The sequence below is a fragment of the Mizuhopecten yessoensis genome, unplaced genomic scaffold, assembly GCF_002113885.1.
Source record: "Mizuhopecten yessoensis strain PY_sf001 unplaced genomic scaffold, ASM211388v2 scaffold6863, whole genome shotgun sequence".
Lineage (NCBI taxonomy): Eukaryota > Metazoa > Mollusca > Bivalvia > Pectinida > Pectinidae > Mizuhopecten > Mizuhopecten yessoensis.
The window spans coordinates 63,176-81,884 of NW_018406762.1; the positions used below are offsets into that span (position 1 = coordinate 63,176).

At 36.4% G+C, this 18,709-nt stretch overlaps 1 protein-coding gene across 3 annotated transcripts in view; it reads left to right on the forward strand.

The window, feature by feature from the left end:
* The window catches only part of LOC110452740 (contactin-like), a 46,492-nt gene that overhangs the window by 18,188 nt on the left and 9,595 nt on the right, over positions 1-18,709 (forward strand). For all 3 annotated transcript variants that reach the window (XM_021501387.1, XM_021501386.1, XM_021501388.1), the window contains exons 5-14: positions 2,086-2,234; positions 10,882-10,995; positions 11,867-12,190; positions 13,031-13,126; positions 13,835-14,074; positions 15,067-15,172; positions 15,271-15,455; positions 16,461-16,733; positions 17,110-17,388; positions 18,290-18,453. In XM_021501387.1, the coding sequence (XP_021357062.1) occupies positions 2,086-2,234; positions 10,882-10,995; positions 11,867-12,190; positions 13,031-13,126; positions 13,835-14,074; positions 15,067-15,172; positions 15,271-15,455; positions 16,461-16,733; positions 17,110-17,388; positions 18,290-18,453 (1,930 nt within the window). The remainder of the gene's footprint in view (positions 1-2,085; positions 2,235-10,881; positions 10,996-11,866; positions 12,191-13,030; positions 13,127-13,834; positions 14,075-15,066; positions 15,173-15,270; positions 15,456-16,460; positions 16,734-17,109; positions 17,389-18,289; positions 18,454-18,709) is intronic.

Consider the following 18,709-nt stretch of genomic DNA (forward strand, 5'->3'; position numbering starts at 1 on the left):
AACTGAGAAACCAAAATATTTCATGTGGACTGTGATTAATTAGTTATTAATTTTAGTTGCGGTTTTGATGATATTTGTACTCGCCTTTTCGCTATTTTACTGCAATTAATAATGAACTTAAGCCTTGCTGTCATTCTATCTGTACGTTACTGTATAGTATCTGTCGAACGACTGAGCGTCAGAATTCAGCTTCACATATGTGGCTTTCTTGCAAATACGAATTAATCTCTTTTTTTTCATGTAAGAATGTATATAAAACAATCATTATTGAAAGTGATATGTTTTATGGAACGTAAATGAAGATTTATATAACAAAGTGTCTGTAAGTTATAACATTTTCATCGATTATAATAAGTTTGAAACTAACGTTGATATATTCCAAGTGTAATCAATGACTCTTCGTAAATGTCATAGTTAGCCAATAAATCAGTACAGCAATGTTAATACATGTAGCTTGCTTTTGACGAAAAATGCTATCTGTTCAGTAGCAGTTTAGTCCTTTATAAATAACAGTAAAAAAGTTCCCCGTTGCTCCTTGAAAAAAAACCTCGTAAACAAGTAAATTAAACATTTTGATTATTTTTACCACCCGGGCTTCCACTGCTTAGATATAACAGCCTTTTTACTCTACAAAATGCATAGACAAGGTGACTCCTCTATATAAAAACTAACTGAATATCCTATTTTCATCGTTTTGATACATGTACCACATGCATTGTGTTTCAGCGTTTACTCATACTTGTAATCTCCGAAACTGGTTCATTAAACATGGGAATAATCACTCGTTTACTATGTTATACGCCTGTACAACGGGTGGGTTGTACAGGGGTTTAGTATCCTATCGACAGCCAAGGTCTTGTACGGACTGTTTACGATTTCATTCATATAAGCAGATAGCTAATACCGACACTGCGGATATCACTATATGATCCCTTTAGAGGCAATTCGTCTACAATCGAACCATTTTGTTTTTGTGAGAAACAAAGAAACTTTATAGTTGTGTCAGAACGTTCAAGGAGTTTTACATACAAGTATTAAGAAGTACACGCTTAAATAAGAAAATTCTATAGTTATATGTTCATATTTTGGCAAGATACCGAAGAAATCAAACCATTTTTATAAGGCAAACTGTATACAACACAGATAACTATCATCACATACATTATTATCAGCTGAATTACGACGCTGATATGTGAGCTGTCCCTGCAGAATCAGTTGTTTCTTCTTTATCTTCTGCTAAGAGGACATGTAAGAGAGTAGACATGATCTGCTGTCCCTATTGCAACACTTGAGATCTTTTTTGTTTCCTATCTTTCCTGTTTTCTTTCTTTTGTATATATTTTCTCTTCCCGACAGTGCCTCCCTAGCTACCCGTCCTGATATGACCCTGGCTCTTGCGAGGACGTTAAATTCTAAACAAACACAAATCCTTTCGGAAGGCTAACTACAGAAAACCATATTTAATCGCAAAATGACGAATCCTTCTTCAGGTGTATGTGGGAGTAGTTACCGAACTGTCTGGTCCGTGGATGTGATATCGTCGGTTGTATTGATTATATATAGAAACGATCTTACATTCGTTTCCATTGTCATATTGTATTTATTTGAGCTCGTTCAATAATTTCATATGACACGAGCCTTTGACACGAATGCATGATTCTATTTATCACATAACATTCATAATTTGATGAAAAACAAAACCTTTTTATGTTTCCCCAGCTGAATCTATATAGTTCCCCATAGTACTCCGATCGTAGGTATGGTCGTTCCGCGCAGTGCAAAGCAATTTCAGATTTTATTTTCTAATAATGAACCGTTTTAAATAAACTTAAAAAAACCAGTTAATGTGTCTTGTGATGTACTTAGCAAAAGTAGTACCTGTAGTGGCGCTGGAATATGTTCCCACAGTTTTTACTAATCACAGCACCTTTAGGTGTCAGTACAACTGTGTAATACCATATTTATGACGTGGCCGTATGACACAGTAAAATGGATCAGTTATGTAATAGATTACATTAATATATCCGATAATTTTGGATTTTGTTTTGATAACAACTAGCATGAACTCCTCGTTTACCATTACAGACGCTACACCTGGTGGACAAGTGGGTCTGAGATAGACGACCGTGTTAAATGGGAAGGCGATGGTCAGTTTGCTGACCCTAATATCGAGTACTGGTTGAACCCAGCAGAGACAGACAACCCATCCATCCATGTGGTCTACAAATACTCATGTAAGTCATACGTAGTGTCACAAAGCACGAATACTTCTTCCTCTTAATGATGGTCATGAGAAGGACTTGCATTTCGTTATTTGTATAAGTTATGCTTTTTCTTTATGTGGTAAGACGGTTAATGTTTTCGCCTACACTCAGTAGTGCGCCTTGATATTTGTCGTTACTAACCCACAGCCAGTCAGGATATATCAAAGTCCTCAAAATGTTGGTTGCTTTTCCCTGCTAAACGTTGAGCGGATTTCATCGATGAAGCAAAAGACGCGTATTCTCAGGGTCTCAGAAATGTAGTGTTTTCTTTTGTTCATTTTGCTCCATACTTTAATCGACGTTTTGTTGGAATCACGGATATGCACAGGTCTCAACAAACTTACTGTTATGTTTGTTATCAATCATATACAAGGCACACGTTTTACATTTTAAAGGTTTTATCAGAATCTGTATGAGATTAGTCTTATAAAGTAAATGACATTTGACAACATACATGAAACAAGACACAGCTTTAATGATAAAACTGTCTGCTAAGTTATTCAAAAATGCCAAAATGCTTCTACAATCTGACGTGTTGTAATGCTTATTCAAATGGACTGGATAATATGTATGTCGTCGTTCATATTATTTAAAGTTTTCGAAATATTATATATTTTGATGTCTGACATAATATATTAGATTAAATTGATGTGAGATTGCAAGCATTTGAAAATTATTTACACGTAGCACGTAGGTAAAACAAAAACAAAAACAACATGTATGAAAGTCGTTTCTTTGATGAAAATATTTTGCAGTATTACGTTTTCGTTAAACGTTTTTATCCCTCCCACATCGGTCTTTAGTGGGATTGGTTGTTTGTTTGGGGGTGGGGTGGGGGATGGATCGGTTTGCACTTCCGTTCAAAAATAAATAAGAAAGGTCATTAAAACCATTATTTGAACACAAAATCGATAAACTAAGACAACGAATGAACAAGGAGAGATTTACATAGAGACAATAGAAAAAGCACAATGAGAATAAGAGCAGGCAGGTGTTCCGGATGGGTAAGCATCTTCTTCATCGACGCATCAACCATGTAAACCAAGGTCGGGTCATAGTGGGAACTGGGGGTAATGACAATAAACTACCAAGGACGCTATAGAATAATACAAAAATTACACGGACATTCTTATCACACAAAGAAATATTGTGCTTGCAAATGAGATCATGATTGCGGCCATAAAACATGTCCATGGTATTTATCAACCTGAAATCTGGAAATGCTATGTTTTAACAGTCGACATCAATAACGGAGGTAATGATACTTGAAGCAAGTTGTTAAATACTGAATCAACTGCTACATGTAAACATCGTAGATTAAGGATGTAGATATGTAACTATCAAGAAAGGGAAAGTTGACGATAGGAAAATTGAAATTTTGTGTGTTTTTGTTTTCTATTAATGTCTTATATGACTGATGTTGCAGAGACACACATAGGTAGCCTTTACTCGTATTCACACGGCTCCAAGATACTATAGTCTTCAGTTATCAGAAATATAATGCACAAGTCTTATTTAGTAATGTGATATATTCAATACAGTATCCTGTAATTTAACAATGAATACATCAAATCGTAGGAGAATTTGATCAGAATATTCAAAATGAATGAATAATATTCACAATATAGAAAGGCCAACCAGGGCCAGTTAAATGATAAGGAGATTCCAGCAGGTATTTTCTCTGTAGAGTCTTAGAAAGGGATGGGGAAAGGGTTGGTTGGGAACGTGCCAGGAACAAAGGGTGTCCCGTGCATTCCATTTTCCCACCAGCCAATCTACCAATCACATATATATTGCATGAATATAGTTTCCGTTATAATCGAAAAACAAAACAAAATAATCTATATACTCTAAGGAACGAAAGTCAAGGGGATAACGATTTTTCTGTGTATAAATACAAGTTTAGGTTTCCATGTCAGTAAGGTAGCATACATCCGTAAGTCTTCATGTAAATGTAAGATATCATGCATCCTTACGTATCCATGTCGTAGCAATTAAGCATACATATATCCTTAAGCCTCCATGCCACAATAAGGTAGCAAACATCCTTAAGTCCCCATGTCACAGTAAGATAGCATACAACCTTAAGTTTCAAATTCACCATAAAATTGCATATCTACTTTAGCCTTCATGTTAACGTTTTATATGTACCTTGGTCAATAGAAACGTTTATAACGTTTCCCTACATCGTAAAAAGACGCCGGATATTTTAAATTGATTTTTTTAAGTAAACTGGTCTTTATATTTAAGCATATGATACATTTACATAGGGTTGCATTATACATTCAAGGCAACAAATATTTGCCTTTCAACTCCAAATCTTCCCCTAGATAGCTATTCATTTTCAGCATATAATGTTTCAAAAGGTGATAAAAAGTTTAAACATATTTTATTGTACAAATAAACAAATGAATGTGACAACAAGTTATTACAACTTAATAGAGTCCTCTCCTCAATACATTTGGTAAATATAATGTATATGTTTTTGGGAAACGGGAGAAGGATATGTTGGAGAAGGAAGGGTGTGGAGGGGGCGGGGGGGTGTCGTGTTAACAGTGAAAAAAACCTGCATTTGAATAAATCATAATAAAGCAGGATGCGTCTTCCGTTGTTAAAAAGTAAGCACTCACAAAAAAGTGATTCACAAAATAGAAAAAAAGGAATCTTCAAGGGAGCTACCGTTTGTTATTGAAATGCTGGTATGACAAAGCATTTGATATGACAGTTTTCGATAAAATTATCGATTTTTCGAGTCAACACAGATTATATGTAAGTACACATTTATAACTAGCTTTTCTTACTACTAAGCTGAAAATACAACCAATATCAAAAGAGACCGTAGCATAGAATTGGTTCGATCCAAAACCCCTTTACAAAAACGAAATCTGAACAAATATGCCAAACAGGGCCTAGTTGTTCAAACAGTGATTAGTTTAATCAATGATTAATGCGCAGCTTTTTCTTTTTGAATCTTTAGAACACATCTATTAATCGAGTTCAAACTTGCCAGAAGACTAAATTGCATGCAAAATTACAAGTCCCTATCTTGTATATAGACCAACTTATTAGAGGGTGAAAGATGTCGTTTAAAAGTGATCAAGTTAATCACTTTTTCAACTACGTGGCCAAGGCTTTTAGTATTACAGTTTATTCAGTATGAATCAAAATACAATATATAAAACAGCAAAGCTAGTTCACATTATTATTTTTTCATGACCTTCAGTTGCTTAAATCTGTGTACGTTTTGGTTCAATCGTTAAGCACCGAGACGAGTACATATCTTGTCTTACCTAGCAATCAATATGAGTATTCGTTAACATATAAATCAGGCGTGGTCGTACAACTATCTACATATCGTTAGTGGAGTAAGAATAATTCACTTAAAGGATTGCTGTACAAGAACGCATCTGCAATTGGCGTTACCAGAATTAACTTATGTATATGAATGTCATGGCAACATCGAATGTAATCAGTATTCGGTTTGTAGCGCTGATCTTGAATTGCCATTTATACCGTAGCGAAGCCTCAAATTCTGCTCTTTATAAGTTTCACAATGTGTCGGACAGCGAAGACTTGACCGGCGATACGGATATGAGCGAGATAAGAGCTGTCGTGGGTTGTGCTCTAAGATGTCTAGCCGAGAATTGCAACGGATTTACATTTGACGAACAACATGGAACCTGCGCCCCCGTGCAACCAGCTACGTACTCGTTTAACCATTACCGGAAACTTTACACGTACTCTTCGTGCCATGAACTCGATCTAACCAGTCCCTCGGGTGTGTACAGTATACCATCAGCGGACCAAGCCAAGCGACTTGAAGTGTTCTGTTATGTAGACGACACAGGACAAGGGTGGACAGTCATTCAAAACCGATTTGATGGAAGTCAGGACTTCGACAACACATGGGAGGAATACAAACAAGGATTTGGAAATCCTTTTGCTGAGTTTTGGATAGGAAACGAGAATATATTCCAAATGACGTCACGACGACACAATGAACTCCGTATAGAGTTGTCAGACATTCACGGGACATCTAAATACATTTTATATCAAAACTTTTCCCTTGCACCGGAGAGTGATGGGTACCGTCTATTTCTGTCAGGATTTTCCGGGTCACTTCCAAATAAATTAATAAACGGGGCAAAGTTTAGTGCAAAAGACCAAGACAACGACGAGCACTCAGACAGTTGTGCAGAAAGGTTTCATACAGGAGGCTGGTTTACCAAATGCCACTCGGCAAATCTGAACAGTCTCTATTCACCCAACAGCACTAACGACCCCGACACAATGTGTTGGTTGCTGTTTAACCCTGGTCAAAGAGAATTTGCTCCGTTAGCTTCCTCTAGGATGTTGATACGTCCTGTTTGACAATTTAACATGCATTCTTTTCGTTAAACTATAAGAAACTTCACACTTATTGTTTTAAAGACGTGAAGTTTTTAGTATTCATTGGTGATTTGTCATACATGAGCGAAATATTTCAATTACGTATAATATGTATTTTTAGTAAATATTTATTAAGACGCATGTTACCTCTTATACCAGCTAGTGGTAATGTTGCCCTTTTGCTGTTGTCATTTCAAATACATTGTATAAAACTATCTCAATTGGAGATTGACTGTACCAGTACCAGTGCGTTTCTTTGCTTGGATACAGTGCTTATTTCCTTCAAAATATATATAGTATGTAAATAAGCCTTAACAATCTGACAAATGAAATGTTTAGACTCAAACGTTAGTTAGTATTCTGTCAGGTTCTTTAAGAATAACCTATTGATAGTGATACATGTATTTATAAAAGAGTGATTGACGGGATTCAGAAAAGAAATAATATATAAAATAATTGATTTTACTAGTAGTATATCAAAAATTTGTGCCCTATAAAAACCCTCATGGTCTGTTCGACATCAAGGATATCTTTAATTAATCAAGCATGACTTATTTTTATTATTAAAATCTTTGCTCTTCTGTAGATCAAGTATTTGTTGATTGTCTTTGTGGCTGTAACACTTAACAGACCATCCATAAAATATACATTTCATATAAACTTTAGTTTTGTATTCGAAAATCTGCAGGCATTGCAGTGCAAAATAGGCAATTCTTTTCCTCAAATCGGTTTTTATTATTAACATATAAATTAAGCAGTATAATTGTCATAATGGTGCAAATTCAAAATTTTGATCCCCCCACCCCCCAAAAGTTATTTATTTAACATGGGGATCTTGTTACATTTACAAATTTTGAAAAGAAATGGGAATTCATATAAAAAACAGTAATTCGTGCACTATTTGACGGGATTTATCCCGGCTACAAAGTACGTACAGACGTGTAATACATAATACAGACAAATGTATAATACATAATATCTATAAACGTGTAATACATAACATATACAAACGTGTAATACATAATATGTACAGACGTGTAATACATACTATATACAAACGTGTAATACATAATATGTACAGACGTGTAATACATACTATGTACAGACGTGTAAAAATAATATGTACACACGTGTAATATATAATATGAACAGGCGTGTAATACATAATATGTACAAACGTGTTATTCCTTAATATGTGTACAAATGTTATATACCTAATATTTACAAACACTTAATAAATAATACGAACAAACGTGTAAAACATAAAACGTGCAAACGAGTTAAACATGATATGTACGAACGTGTGTGACATAATATTTGTAAACGTGGTATACAAAATATATGATTTGTACAAACGTAAACTATTTAATATGTACAAAAGTATAAGTATAACATTAACAATCGTGTAATACATGACAGCCTGTTTGTATCTTATATTTAATGAGGTTGACATGACTCAAATATACTTATTCTGTGGTAAAATGGTCCTGTTTGTTTGTTGTTTTTTTAATTTACTTGTTTTACGACCAGTATATCATATATTGTACATAAGTATTGTATACTAAGGGTGATATCACTTGTATATAATGCATGCTATTGTGCGATAAGGCTGTCTTGTCTTCTAGATTTTGTAAGCTTCCTTTGACACATCTTGTTATTTAACTATGTACACTTTCCATTCAATAAACAAACATAAAGATCGCAAATTTGTGCTAAAGTTGATCGTTTGCTTTCTTTATTGATTGAGATCCGTATTGTTTTATAACGATTTAATAAAATAAATATAGTTTAGCAAGGCTGTTTAAATTGAAACTATTGTGACGATAATGAGAACATAAGTGTTTATTCAAGAGGAAACCCCCACGTAAAGACCATTTACTAGATGACGCCGACAAACAAGGTCACAATGGAAGTGCAAGTAAACTGCGTAGATACCAAACAAAATAGCAGGAAGTAATCTCTACAACCTTGGTCGTAGAATCGTTCCGGAAGTACGTTAAGATGGAAAGGGTGGAAAATCGAGTTATGATAATATCAATATATTTATACAGCCATCGTTACAAATAATTGGAGTATCGTGAGAAGCAGAGGAAACGTTTGATCGGCTCAGCAATATCTCCACCTCCAGGTCTTCACACACATTGACGACCACGACAAAGATGTGACTGAAATGTTGGACTAGATGACGAGGACTTTGCAAATATGTGTAATTTTTCATTGGAACAATACATACAGTATCTTCACGAGAAACTAAGAAAAGTACATCACCAGGACATTATAGTAAGGTATCAGACCTGTTTGTAGAGCCATGTTGATATGTCGTTTGTGACTGTTTATTGAAGTCTCTATCAGATAGAAAATTAAACAAAGTAAAACACTTGGACGAAATCGACTTTCTCCCTTTGACTTACCTAATGCGTCATGTGACTATGGGAAAGAGTGGCAGCTAAGCATTCAATCTCCAGAAAGATATCCCGAATGATTAACTATGCGCATCAATGAAAAGAATCCTTAAAGCCTTATAAAAAACAAGGGAGAAAACGTACGTCATGCTAAAATATGAGACATTTGTTTTTGTACAACTGATAAGATAAATCAGTAGTTACGTTTTTTTGTATTTTGTCCTAATCTTTGCACCGAAACAAGTCACTTAAGACGATGTCTTGAAATCCAAACTGTTTAAACGTTCCCATCAACGTCATGTTGTCAATAAATATAGATTAAGGATCCTTGTGCTATTGGGAGCAAACTGCTTCAGATTTCCACTGAAGTTATCAGCCAGTGCAGTTCCGGGGAAAGGATGTGGCCTGCTGCATCCTACAGCATGATCGTAAGAGACGACTAATGTGGAGCCCCTTGCATACTCGGGTCTTATACGAAGGGGACATAAAAGAGACTTAATTTGATCTGGAACACTTGGGATGTTTTACCGTTCCTGTTTTGTCTTCTTTCTTTTCTTAATACATTCTCTTTCCAGCGGGTTTACTTAGGCCCCCGTCCTCATCTCATATGGCCCTGACTGTTGCGAGGACGCCTAACACCAAACAAACAAACAAACAATACAGCGTTTTCGTATATACCTGAACCTCCCATGCGTTTGGTTTTTGACATAACTGTAGTTTTATTTAATCAGGACACTTCCGGTGATTAGGTGCTGTAGCACAGATGGTAAGAAAGAGAGTTAAGTGATATGAGGTCCTTGGTTCGATGCCTGGTCCGTCGCTATTGCATTTTTGGGTTTGTTTTGGTTTATAGAATGTCTTTAAACTCTCTTGACTAACAGTCGAGACAAAATATTTGTACAGGTTTATTGTCAATCGATCATAGTTCACCCCAAATCCTACGAGACGCCAAGCATTAGTTACAATGTAATTATCAGAGTTCACCCAAACTCCTACCAGACGCCAAGCATTAGTTACAATGTAATTATCAGAGTTCACCCCAACTCCTACGAGACGCCAAGCATAAGTTACAATGTAATTATCTGAGTTCACCCAAACTCCTACAAGACGCCAAGCATTAGTTACAATGTAATTATCAGAGTTCACCCCAACTCCTACCAGACGCCAAGCATTAGTTACAATGTAATTATCTTAGTTCACCCAAACTCCAACGAGACGCCAAGCATTATTTACAATGTTCTTATCAGAGTTCACCCCAACTCCTACGAGACGCCAAGCATAAGTTACAATGTAATTATCTGAGTTCACCCAAACTCCTACTAGACGCCAAGCATAAGTTACAATGTAATTATCTTAGTTCACCCCAACTCCTACGAGACGCCAAGCATTAGTTACAATGTAATTATCTTGCTTCGCACGTGTTTCGAATTATCTGGTATTGTTTTGTAGGATTTGAACAGTTTCTGAAGGAGTAACATAAATTGTATTGTACGTGTAAAATATGAATCCGTATAGGGATTTTTCATGCTAAAGATTGTGAATCACCGTTACATTACAATAAATGTAATTACTGTACAATAACTGTAAAACTGTACATCGTTCACGTATAAATTATTCCATTTTTGTTTTGTTCCAAAACACTAAAGCAACGCTTGGTAACAACATTATGCTTCCTCCTATCCAACCCAACCTAATTTTGTTCCTATAACATTGATTCATAAAATAGCAAAAAAACATGTAATAGGGGAATTTATATGGGGCCCAGCTTATGCTACTGTGTTGTTTATATACCTTAAGTAAGACGATCATATTTGCTACTTTTATAGATCTACAAGCTGGTTACGGGTGGCAGAAACAGGCACGTAATGTCAAATCAAGCTACATTTGTGAAATACCAAGGGCGGAGGTTCACAGACTTGTACAAGACGAGCGAGACTTCAGTAAGTATCAGCACATTGGTTGATAAGTTGATTTCAGGAAACTAGATAATCTATACTGAATAACCTACCGTAGATATCCTTCTCTTTGCTGGATTGAGCTTTGAAATTCCCCACCTGGTTTGGTCTCCAAACCTGATCTTTTGGTTGGCTGACATTCATACAGTGTATCTCCTGCGCGTGGAATCCTTCCTAAAAGACATGCAATATTTATTGAAACAAGCTTCTGAAGAACAAGAAAGCATTTTGAAACTTCGGAATCAAATAAACAATTGATTGATTGAATGTTGACTTATCAGCGACGGTCTGTAAGGAACCTTACCAGACATCATGACGTGTTCTTGTCTAGGTATTACTTAAACCCAGCTTCGTGCAGTGCAATGGTTCTTAAACAGGCAATCGAGTCTAGTGGACATAATGTTATAACAAAACAATGCTATAATTTGTATTTAGACTTGATAGTAGGTAGGGAGAGGCTTCCGTTAGTAGACAGTCTTTGATGCAAAGACAGGCTCCAGTAAGTTAGATTGCAGTCAGTTGACAGACTTTACTACGAGGTAAAACTCCTTTAAAAAGACAGGCTGTACAATTTATCATGTAAAGACACAGCATTTAAATAATTAAATGCAAATTGCATTTAGACTGAGAATATTTGAACTAACTTATTAAACCAAACGCATTGCAAAATTACTACAAACTCAGATTTCGTAAGTAAACATTAATTTAAATTTGTGCAAACCAAAAAAATGACAAAATTAAAAAAAAAAAACTTTTCTTATTTAATTTATTTTTATATACAACATGTAGTTAAATATATATTACAGCCATTTCTATATAATACTTATTAACCTATGTATATATTTTCATTGAAAAGCTTTTGGAACAAATATCGTGGACCCAAATAAGGTCCAGACAGGTCCATCGTTTATCATCCAGCCCACTGATGTTGTGATTACGGAAAGGACAACGACAGCATCACTTGAGTGCGTTGCCAGGGGTAACCCTCAGCCAGATTATCGGTGGTATAAGGGCAGTAACCAAACGGACGAGGTAGTGGCTACCAAGACAATTACGGTTACCAATGGAAAGCTTACGTTTGACAACGTATCAGAGACAACTACAGCAGGAGCCTATCAATGCGTAGCGTCCAACAAGTTTGGCTCCTCCCTCAGCGATATTGTGTACGTAACATACGGATGTAAGTAATCACGGCATCTCTTTAAAGCATAAGAGAGAACTACCAAACACGGTTCTGTAACATTACACATGCAATGTAAAAACAATGGCAAAATGTGGCTTGTATAAGTCACTTAGGTCGATCCTGTCTTTACCGACACATGCTTCTGCTGCGGTTATCTTGTAATATATAGTTCACCTTAATACTCCAGCAATTTTAAACTTGATTCAAACAATTGTGGCTAGGTTTTTTAAACGGCTTAATTACTTGAATAAGATTTTTATAGACTAATCAGTCCTTGAAAATACAGACTGAATTGTAGAACAACGGTATTTACAAGTTGACGATGACTTGGACAAGTGTTACAGTTACTGCAATGATTTCATTTAGAAATATGCTATTTCGTTGTGTGATATGAAGGTCGATATATTTGAGTATGACCATTGGTGTAGTTAATTTTTCATATTCCCGGTTCCCGCTTGAGGACAAAGCATGTTCTGTGTCTTATCCAGATTTACATGACGGTGTAACGTTGAAACAGTTCTTATTTTTCTTATAGTTTTTTTCTATGTTTATGTAACCTCCATGCCAGTATTTTGTACTAGTTTTATGAATCTTGAGTTCAAATTTGGTATTCCTTTGTTTTTATGAGAGCATCAATCTGGAATACCTGCATTTCGATTGTACGACCGTATCATAACAGTTGTGGTGTAGGCTAGTTATATTTTTTATTTGAAAATTGATTACTTGAGCAAAATAAACGAAATTAATATCATTTATTCATCGTGTACTAATAAGTATCAACGATTATCAAGCCGCAGTAGACATATAAAAAAAATGAATAAATACATTTTTTTCCAGATCTTCGAGAGTATTCAAACGTTCCACCAGGAGCAGTGAATGCTTCCCAATATCAAGGAACCTACATCAACTGTAACCCGCCTTCTCACAAGCCAGGTACTGTACAATCACATGTTTTCTCGCAAGCCATGTACTCTACAGTAACTTTCATTCTAATAGACCATTTACTATACAATAACCCATACTTCTCACAAACCTAGTGCTATACCGTAACTCACCATTCTCACATACCATGTGTTGTACCATAACTTACCATTCTCGCAGACCATGTGCATTTTCATAAATCAACATTGTCACAGACCATGTGCTGTTACATAACTCACCATTCTAACAGACTATGTGCTGTACCATAACTCACCATTCTCACAGTCTATGTGCATTTTCATAAATCAACATTGTCACAGACCATATGCTATATCCTAACGCACCATTCTCACAGACTATGTGCAGTACCATAACGCACCATTCGCACAGACCATGTACATTACTATATCTAACCATTCTCACAGACCATGTGCAGTACCATAACTAACCATTCTCATAGACCATGTGCAGTGCAATAACCCAACATTTCACAGTTTTCGTACACTGCAATAACCCTTTGTCTCACATATAATGGGCTATACTTTAACTCCCCTTCTCTCCATTTAGATACTATGCAATAACCCTTCTTCTCACATACCATGTACATTATAATAGAAACTCGTCGTCTTACAAATCCACCGATAACCCACCAGGTTGTGTAGTCGTTTCCGGTGCTAAACACTATGCTTACATTTATAACACATGATCTATATTTTAAAGGTGCCACGTTTCAGTGGATGAGAGATGGCAAGAAAGGATTGGAATTTCTAATGCCTCAGCTCAACAATTACTACTTCGTATCGCAAGGCGGAAATCTCTATTTCTCGGAAGTGCAGGCCGTGGACACGGGCTATTATTACTGTTCGGTCACGCTGTCTGCTGGACAAACAGGCACGTTGACCACAGACCAGCCGACCAGTTCTCTCAGTCTTGGAATCAAACTCAGCGTAGGCAGTCAGTGTAAGTACACAGGTGAATTTGTTCTCGGCATGAGACTCATCGTCGGTAGCTATGCATTCTTGTACTTGGCATCAAACTCAGCGTCGGTAGCTATGTATTCTTGTCCTACGCATTAGACTCAGCGTCGGTAGCTATGTATTCTTGTACTTGGCATCAGACTCAAACTCGATAGCATCAGACTCAGCGTCAGTAGCTATGTATTATAATTCTCGACATCAGACTCAGCGTCAGTAGTTATGTATTATTGTTCCTTTCATCAGACTTAGCGTCGGTAGCTATGTATTCTTGTCCTCGGCATCAGATCAGCGTTGTTAGCTATGTATTCTTGTACTTAGCATCAGACTCAGCGTTGGTAGCCATGTATTCTTGTCCTCGGCATCAGACTCAAACTCGGTAGCTATTTGGTCTTGTTCTCAAAATTACAATAAGCGTCGGTAGCTAAGTATTCTTGTTCTCGGCATCAGACTCAGCGTCGGTAGCTATGTTTTATAATTCGTGGCATTAGATTCAGCGTCGGTAGCTATGTATTCTTGTTCGTGGCACCAGACACAGTCGGTAGCTATGTTTTGTGGTTGAGAACGGCGAGTTGTTCTCGTCATAAGGTTCAGCGTCAGAAGCTATTTGCTATTGTTTGCGGACTCAGTCTATGAATTAGACACTGTGTCGATAGGAAGTTACTTTCAATTCCAAAATCAAACTCGACATTGCATTTGTAAGCGGGTATGTCTAACGGGTCGTTATTTGTCGTTTTGAATATGTTTACTAGTGGCTTGAACAATATGTTTATAATGTTTATTTTCATGAGGTGGCAAAATTGGTTAAAAAATTAACGACGTAATAAGCTTGGATGATATAATAAAGGAGCCATATGATGTTCCGCTTATGGAATGGTAAGCTGTGTAAATACCACAAACTTCAACGTGTTCATGAATTGACATTTATACAGCATTGTACAGACACTGTTCTTACTGGAAGTTGTTTCCAATCCTCAGCTGCGGCAGAATATCCACCAGAAATACACGACGGGTTTCCCATAGTCTACCCTACCAATCCTGTGAGAGGCATGACAATATACATCGAGTGTTTAGCATATGGAAGGTAGGTTTTTGTGTAATTATTCCTACAGAAATGTAAATTGCTTTTTCATACGCGTGTATAGTGATGAGATGTATTTATCATTGATTGGGTATCTGCAGGTTGCCACTCTACTATTCATGGACCCGTAAAAACAAACCCATGCCGTCACGTGCCCGGGCAACGGACCTTAACCGGGTACTGGTTATTGAAAATGTCCAGTTGGAGGATGAAGGAACGTACGAGTGTCTTGTGAAATCCTCTAGAGCGACCTCTTCTGTAAAGGAGTACACTCTTTCAATCGGAGGTAAGTGTCCCGCCGAAGAACGCGCTTAATTTGTCAATAGAAGGTGAGTATATCACATATGGTGGATTACAATCTACTAATCAAAGGTGAGTATCCCGTCTTTGAACGTGAACACTCGATTTATAGGAGGTAACTTTCCCATCGAAGATGGATCAATCTATCGCTCCGACCACAAATGGTGAAACACAGATTATTTTTAAAGACAACTCTTTCTGTAAGATTGAAAGAATTTGATCCAATTTGGCATCAAGTATCCCTTGTCCAAAAAATATAGATGTTTTCTAGATATGAGGGTTTCTTTTGGTTGGGGTCCAAGAGAGGAAACTTAGAAAATATTTCGCAGATTATCTCTTGATTTGTGTAAGACGACTTTAACCTTAGTGTGTAGGGTTCATTCCAAGGTATTTTTACTTTATATACACGCGGACAGAGTGAGGTGTGGGTCTCAATGAGGAATCAGGGCATATACTTTTAAAGATCAGTCCTTGGCAGAAAATGGGCAAATATTAGCAATTGGACATACATAGACGACGTAAACAAAACAAAAAATCATCAGGAATGGTATCTGCATGTCAATGAGTTATCAAAACAGTTTAATCAAATCTCATGGAATCAATTTTACAGAATTACTGTAATTAAAGTCGTTTACAAGAGCTTTTTAGAAATTAAAACATGCTAATAAAACCACAAGCAAATCACAATTTCATATTCAATATCATTGTTATTGTTTCCATACCAAATACTGAAATATAATTGGTAGTTGTTTAAATCATTTCATCAAATAAGCAAAACCACAAGACAGTACACTACTAAAATGACGGTTTTTTATTCAAAGGAAATATATATTGATCATACCGAAATATTAGTAAGTATTACAAAAAAATGATAATCCTCGGAATAACTGTAAATAGATTCAATCAATGTTGAACATCTGTTTCAGCATTGGTTCATATTGTTTTGAATCTATAACGGCATGTGTTACGATTTAAAATTTCCTATTTCCAGCAAAGCCTTACTATGTGTCCCCGTTGAAGAATATCCACGCTGATATCAACAGTGAACTGACCTGGCGATGCGAGGCGGTCGCTATACCACGTGCTACATTCACGTGGTACAAAAATACAAAACCTCTCCTCCCAGTCCCAGGCCAGATAGACATCACTTCAAACGTTTTGAAAATCACCAGTCTAGATCCTGCACGTGATAGTGGCATGTATCAATGCTCAGCAGAAAACTCTCACGGGATAACGCTGAGTGGAGCACAGCTTCGTGTTTTGTGTAAGTTTTCCTGACTATTTTTTATAACAAATTTAGCCTCATTTTGATTTTGAATCATTGGACCCTGCTTACAGAACACAGCAAATGGTAAGAAATGGAGAAAAAAACCTTGATTTAGTACATTTAGTGTAAGCCTATAACATAAATCATTTTGTGTCTATTTTTCCAGGTTCGGTACATGTACTCGTTCATTGTAGCCATATATATTTGTATCTTTCAACAATTAAGATAAAGGTAACATTGTCATGTTCCTGATTCCTCATACACTTAATAAACATTCTTTTAATGGAACAAAGTGAACTTTACAAGGAATTTAGAAATTTGAACGTTGTATATTTTTTAACCTAACTCAAGATGATAGAACTTGATATTGCAGCCGTGAAACCATCGTTCTTTAGAAACCCGTTACCGATGACAATGTATGGTGCAATGAATGGCAACATCACTATTCCGTGTCGACCAGAAGCAGCCCCAACACCAGAGATATCATGGCTCAGAGATGGAGTTCCAATAGGAGCACGAACTGGACTTCACGTGATGTACAATGGCGACCTTCGAATGACGCGCATGCAGCTGTCAGATGAGGGACTGTATACGTGTGAGGCTACCAATGTTAATGGCAAGGCCCAGAGTCACTGCAAACTAACTGTCATAAGTATGTATCTAAAGTGAAATGCTGCTTGTACGTATAATTAACGGCAACATCAACTCCCCTTAGATTAATTAATTTCCTTCCGGTCTTCACTCTAAATAAATGAATAATATGATAGAAGTTGCACTGGTCTAGACATTCTAAAAAACGAATTTGGGTTGACAAGAAGGGCTTTATGTTCAAGAAAAATAAAAAACGAAATGTATTACAAAGTAATCGTACGATGTCAAAATCAAAATTCAAATTTGATTGTAAAAGCCAACATCTACCCCTATAAAAAGGAAAGGTCAATTACTTACAAAGTATGAAATAAATACTTTTAAATTGTATTGAAGCATTGCGTGTGGAATAATGGGATTTCAATGTAGGTTGGTCAATTGTAAATGTGCATGGCTATGACGTCACAATATATTGTATGTCATTTCATATTTTGACATCAAAAGCAAAAGATTTTAACATTTCCGTATTTGCTTACCAATGTTATGGTCACGCAATTAAAATGAAAGGGTCTGTTCTGAAATGTTGCTCAACCCCTTTTTGATATATATTGACAATAACCCAAATGATCTATCACCATACTTTTGAAACTATTCCCGGAATGATTATAGCTTTGATAAATCATATATGAAAAGGGACACATACACTGCGGTAAACAAAATCAATCAAGAACAGCGCAAGAATGCAACGGGACTACATCAGTATTCAAACTCCGTACAACTATCATAGCCATGACAAGAATCAAGGGAGGTTACTGTTTGTACGGAAGGTCAAGTGGGAATTCTCTGATTTCTTGTTTGCAGTGGGGCATGAATGCTTAACAATTAATCCTTGAGATTTTATATACAGTTGTAGCAATTTCGACATTACAAAGTTCGACTGTATATTTTTTATTTTATTTTTGTAGACCAGATGTCGTTTATCCAGACTCCGGTGACGACGGACGTCGACTATAACAACACAGCTTTTCTACAGTGTGAGGTATCCTATGATACCAGATATGACCTCATCTACCGCTGGACCCACAATGGCCGCGTTATCAACATCACGCAAAATGCGCATTATCGAATAGTAAGTGACCTCTTGTGTATCGAATTTTATACAGAGTTGTGTCCTTTGCTCCAGTTTCAGTACTGTAGCTTGCTCGGAGCAAATCTCCCTTGCTATTTCACAAGAGTTCACGAAACTGGCCCTACATTTATACCTTGGGATTAAATCTTTTAAATGGCTAAATCTGATTAAAGATACCTTAAATGCTACATCCTTTGACCGTTTAGGGTCTATGTGGTGCATGCGATACTTTGCCATGTTTTAGGCATTGATTGGT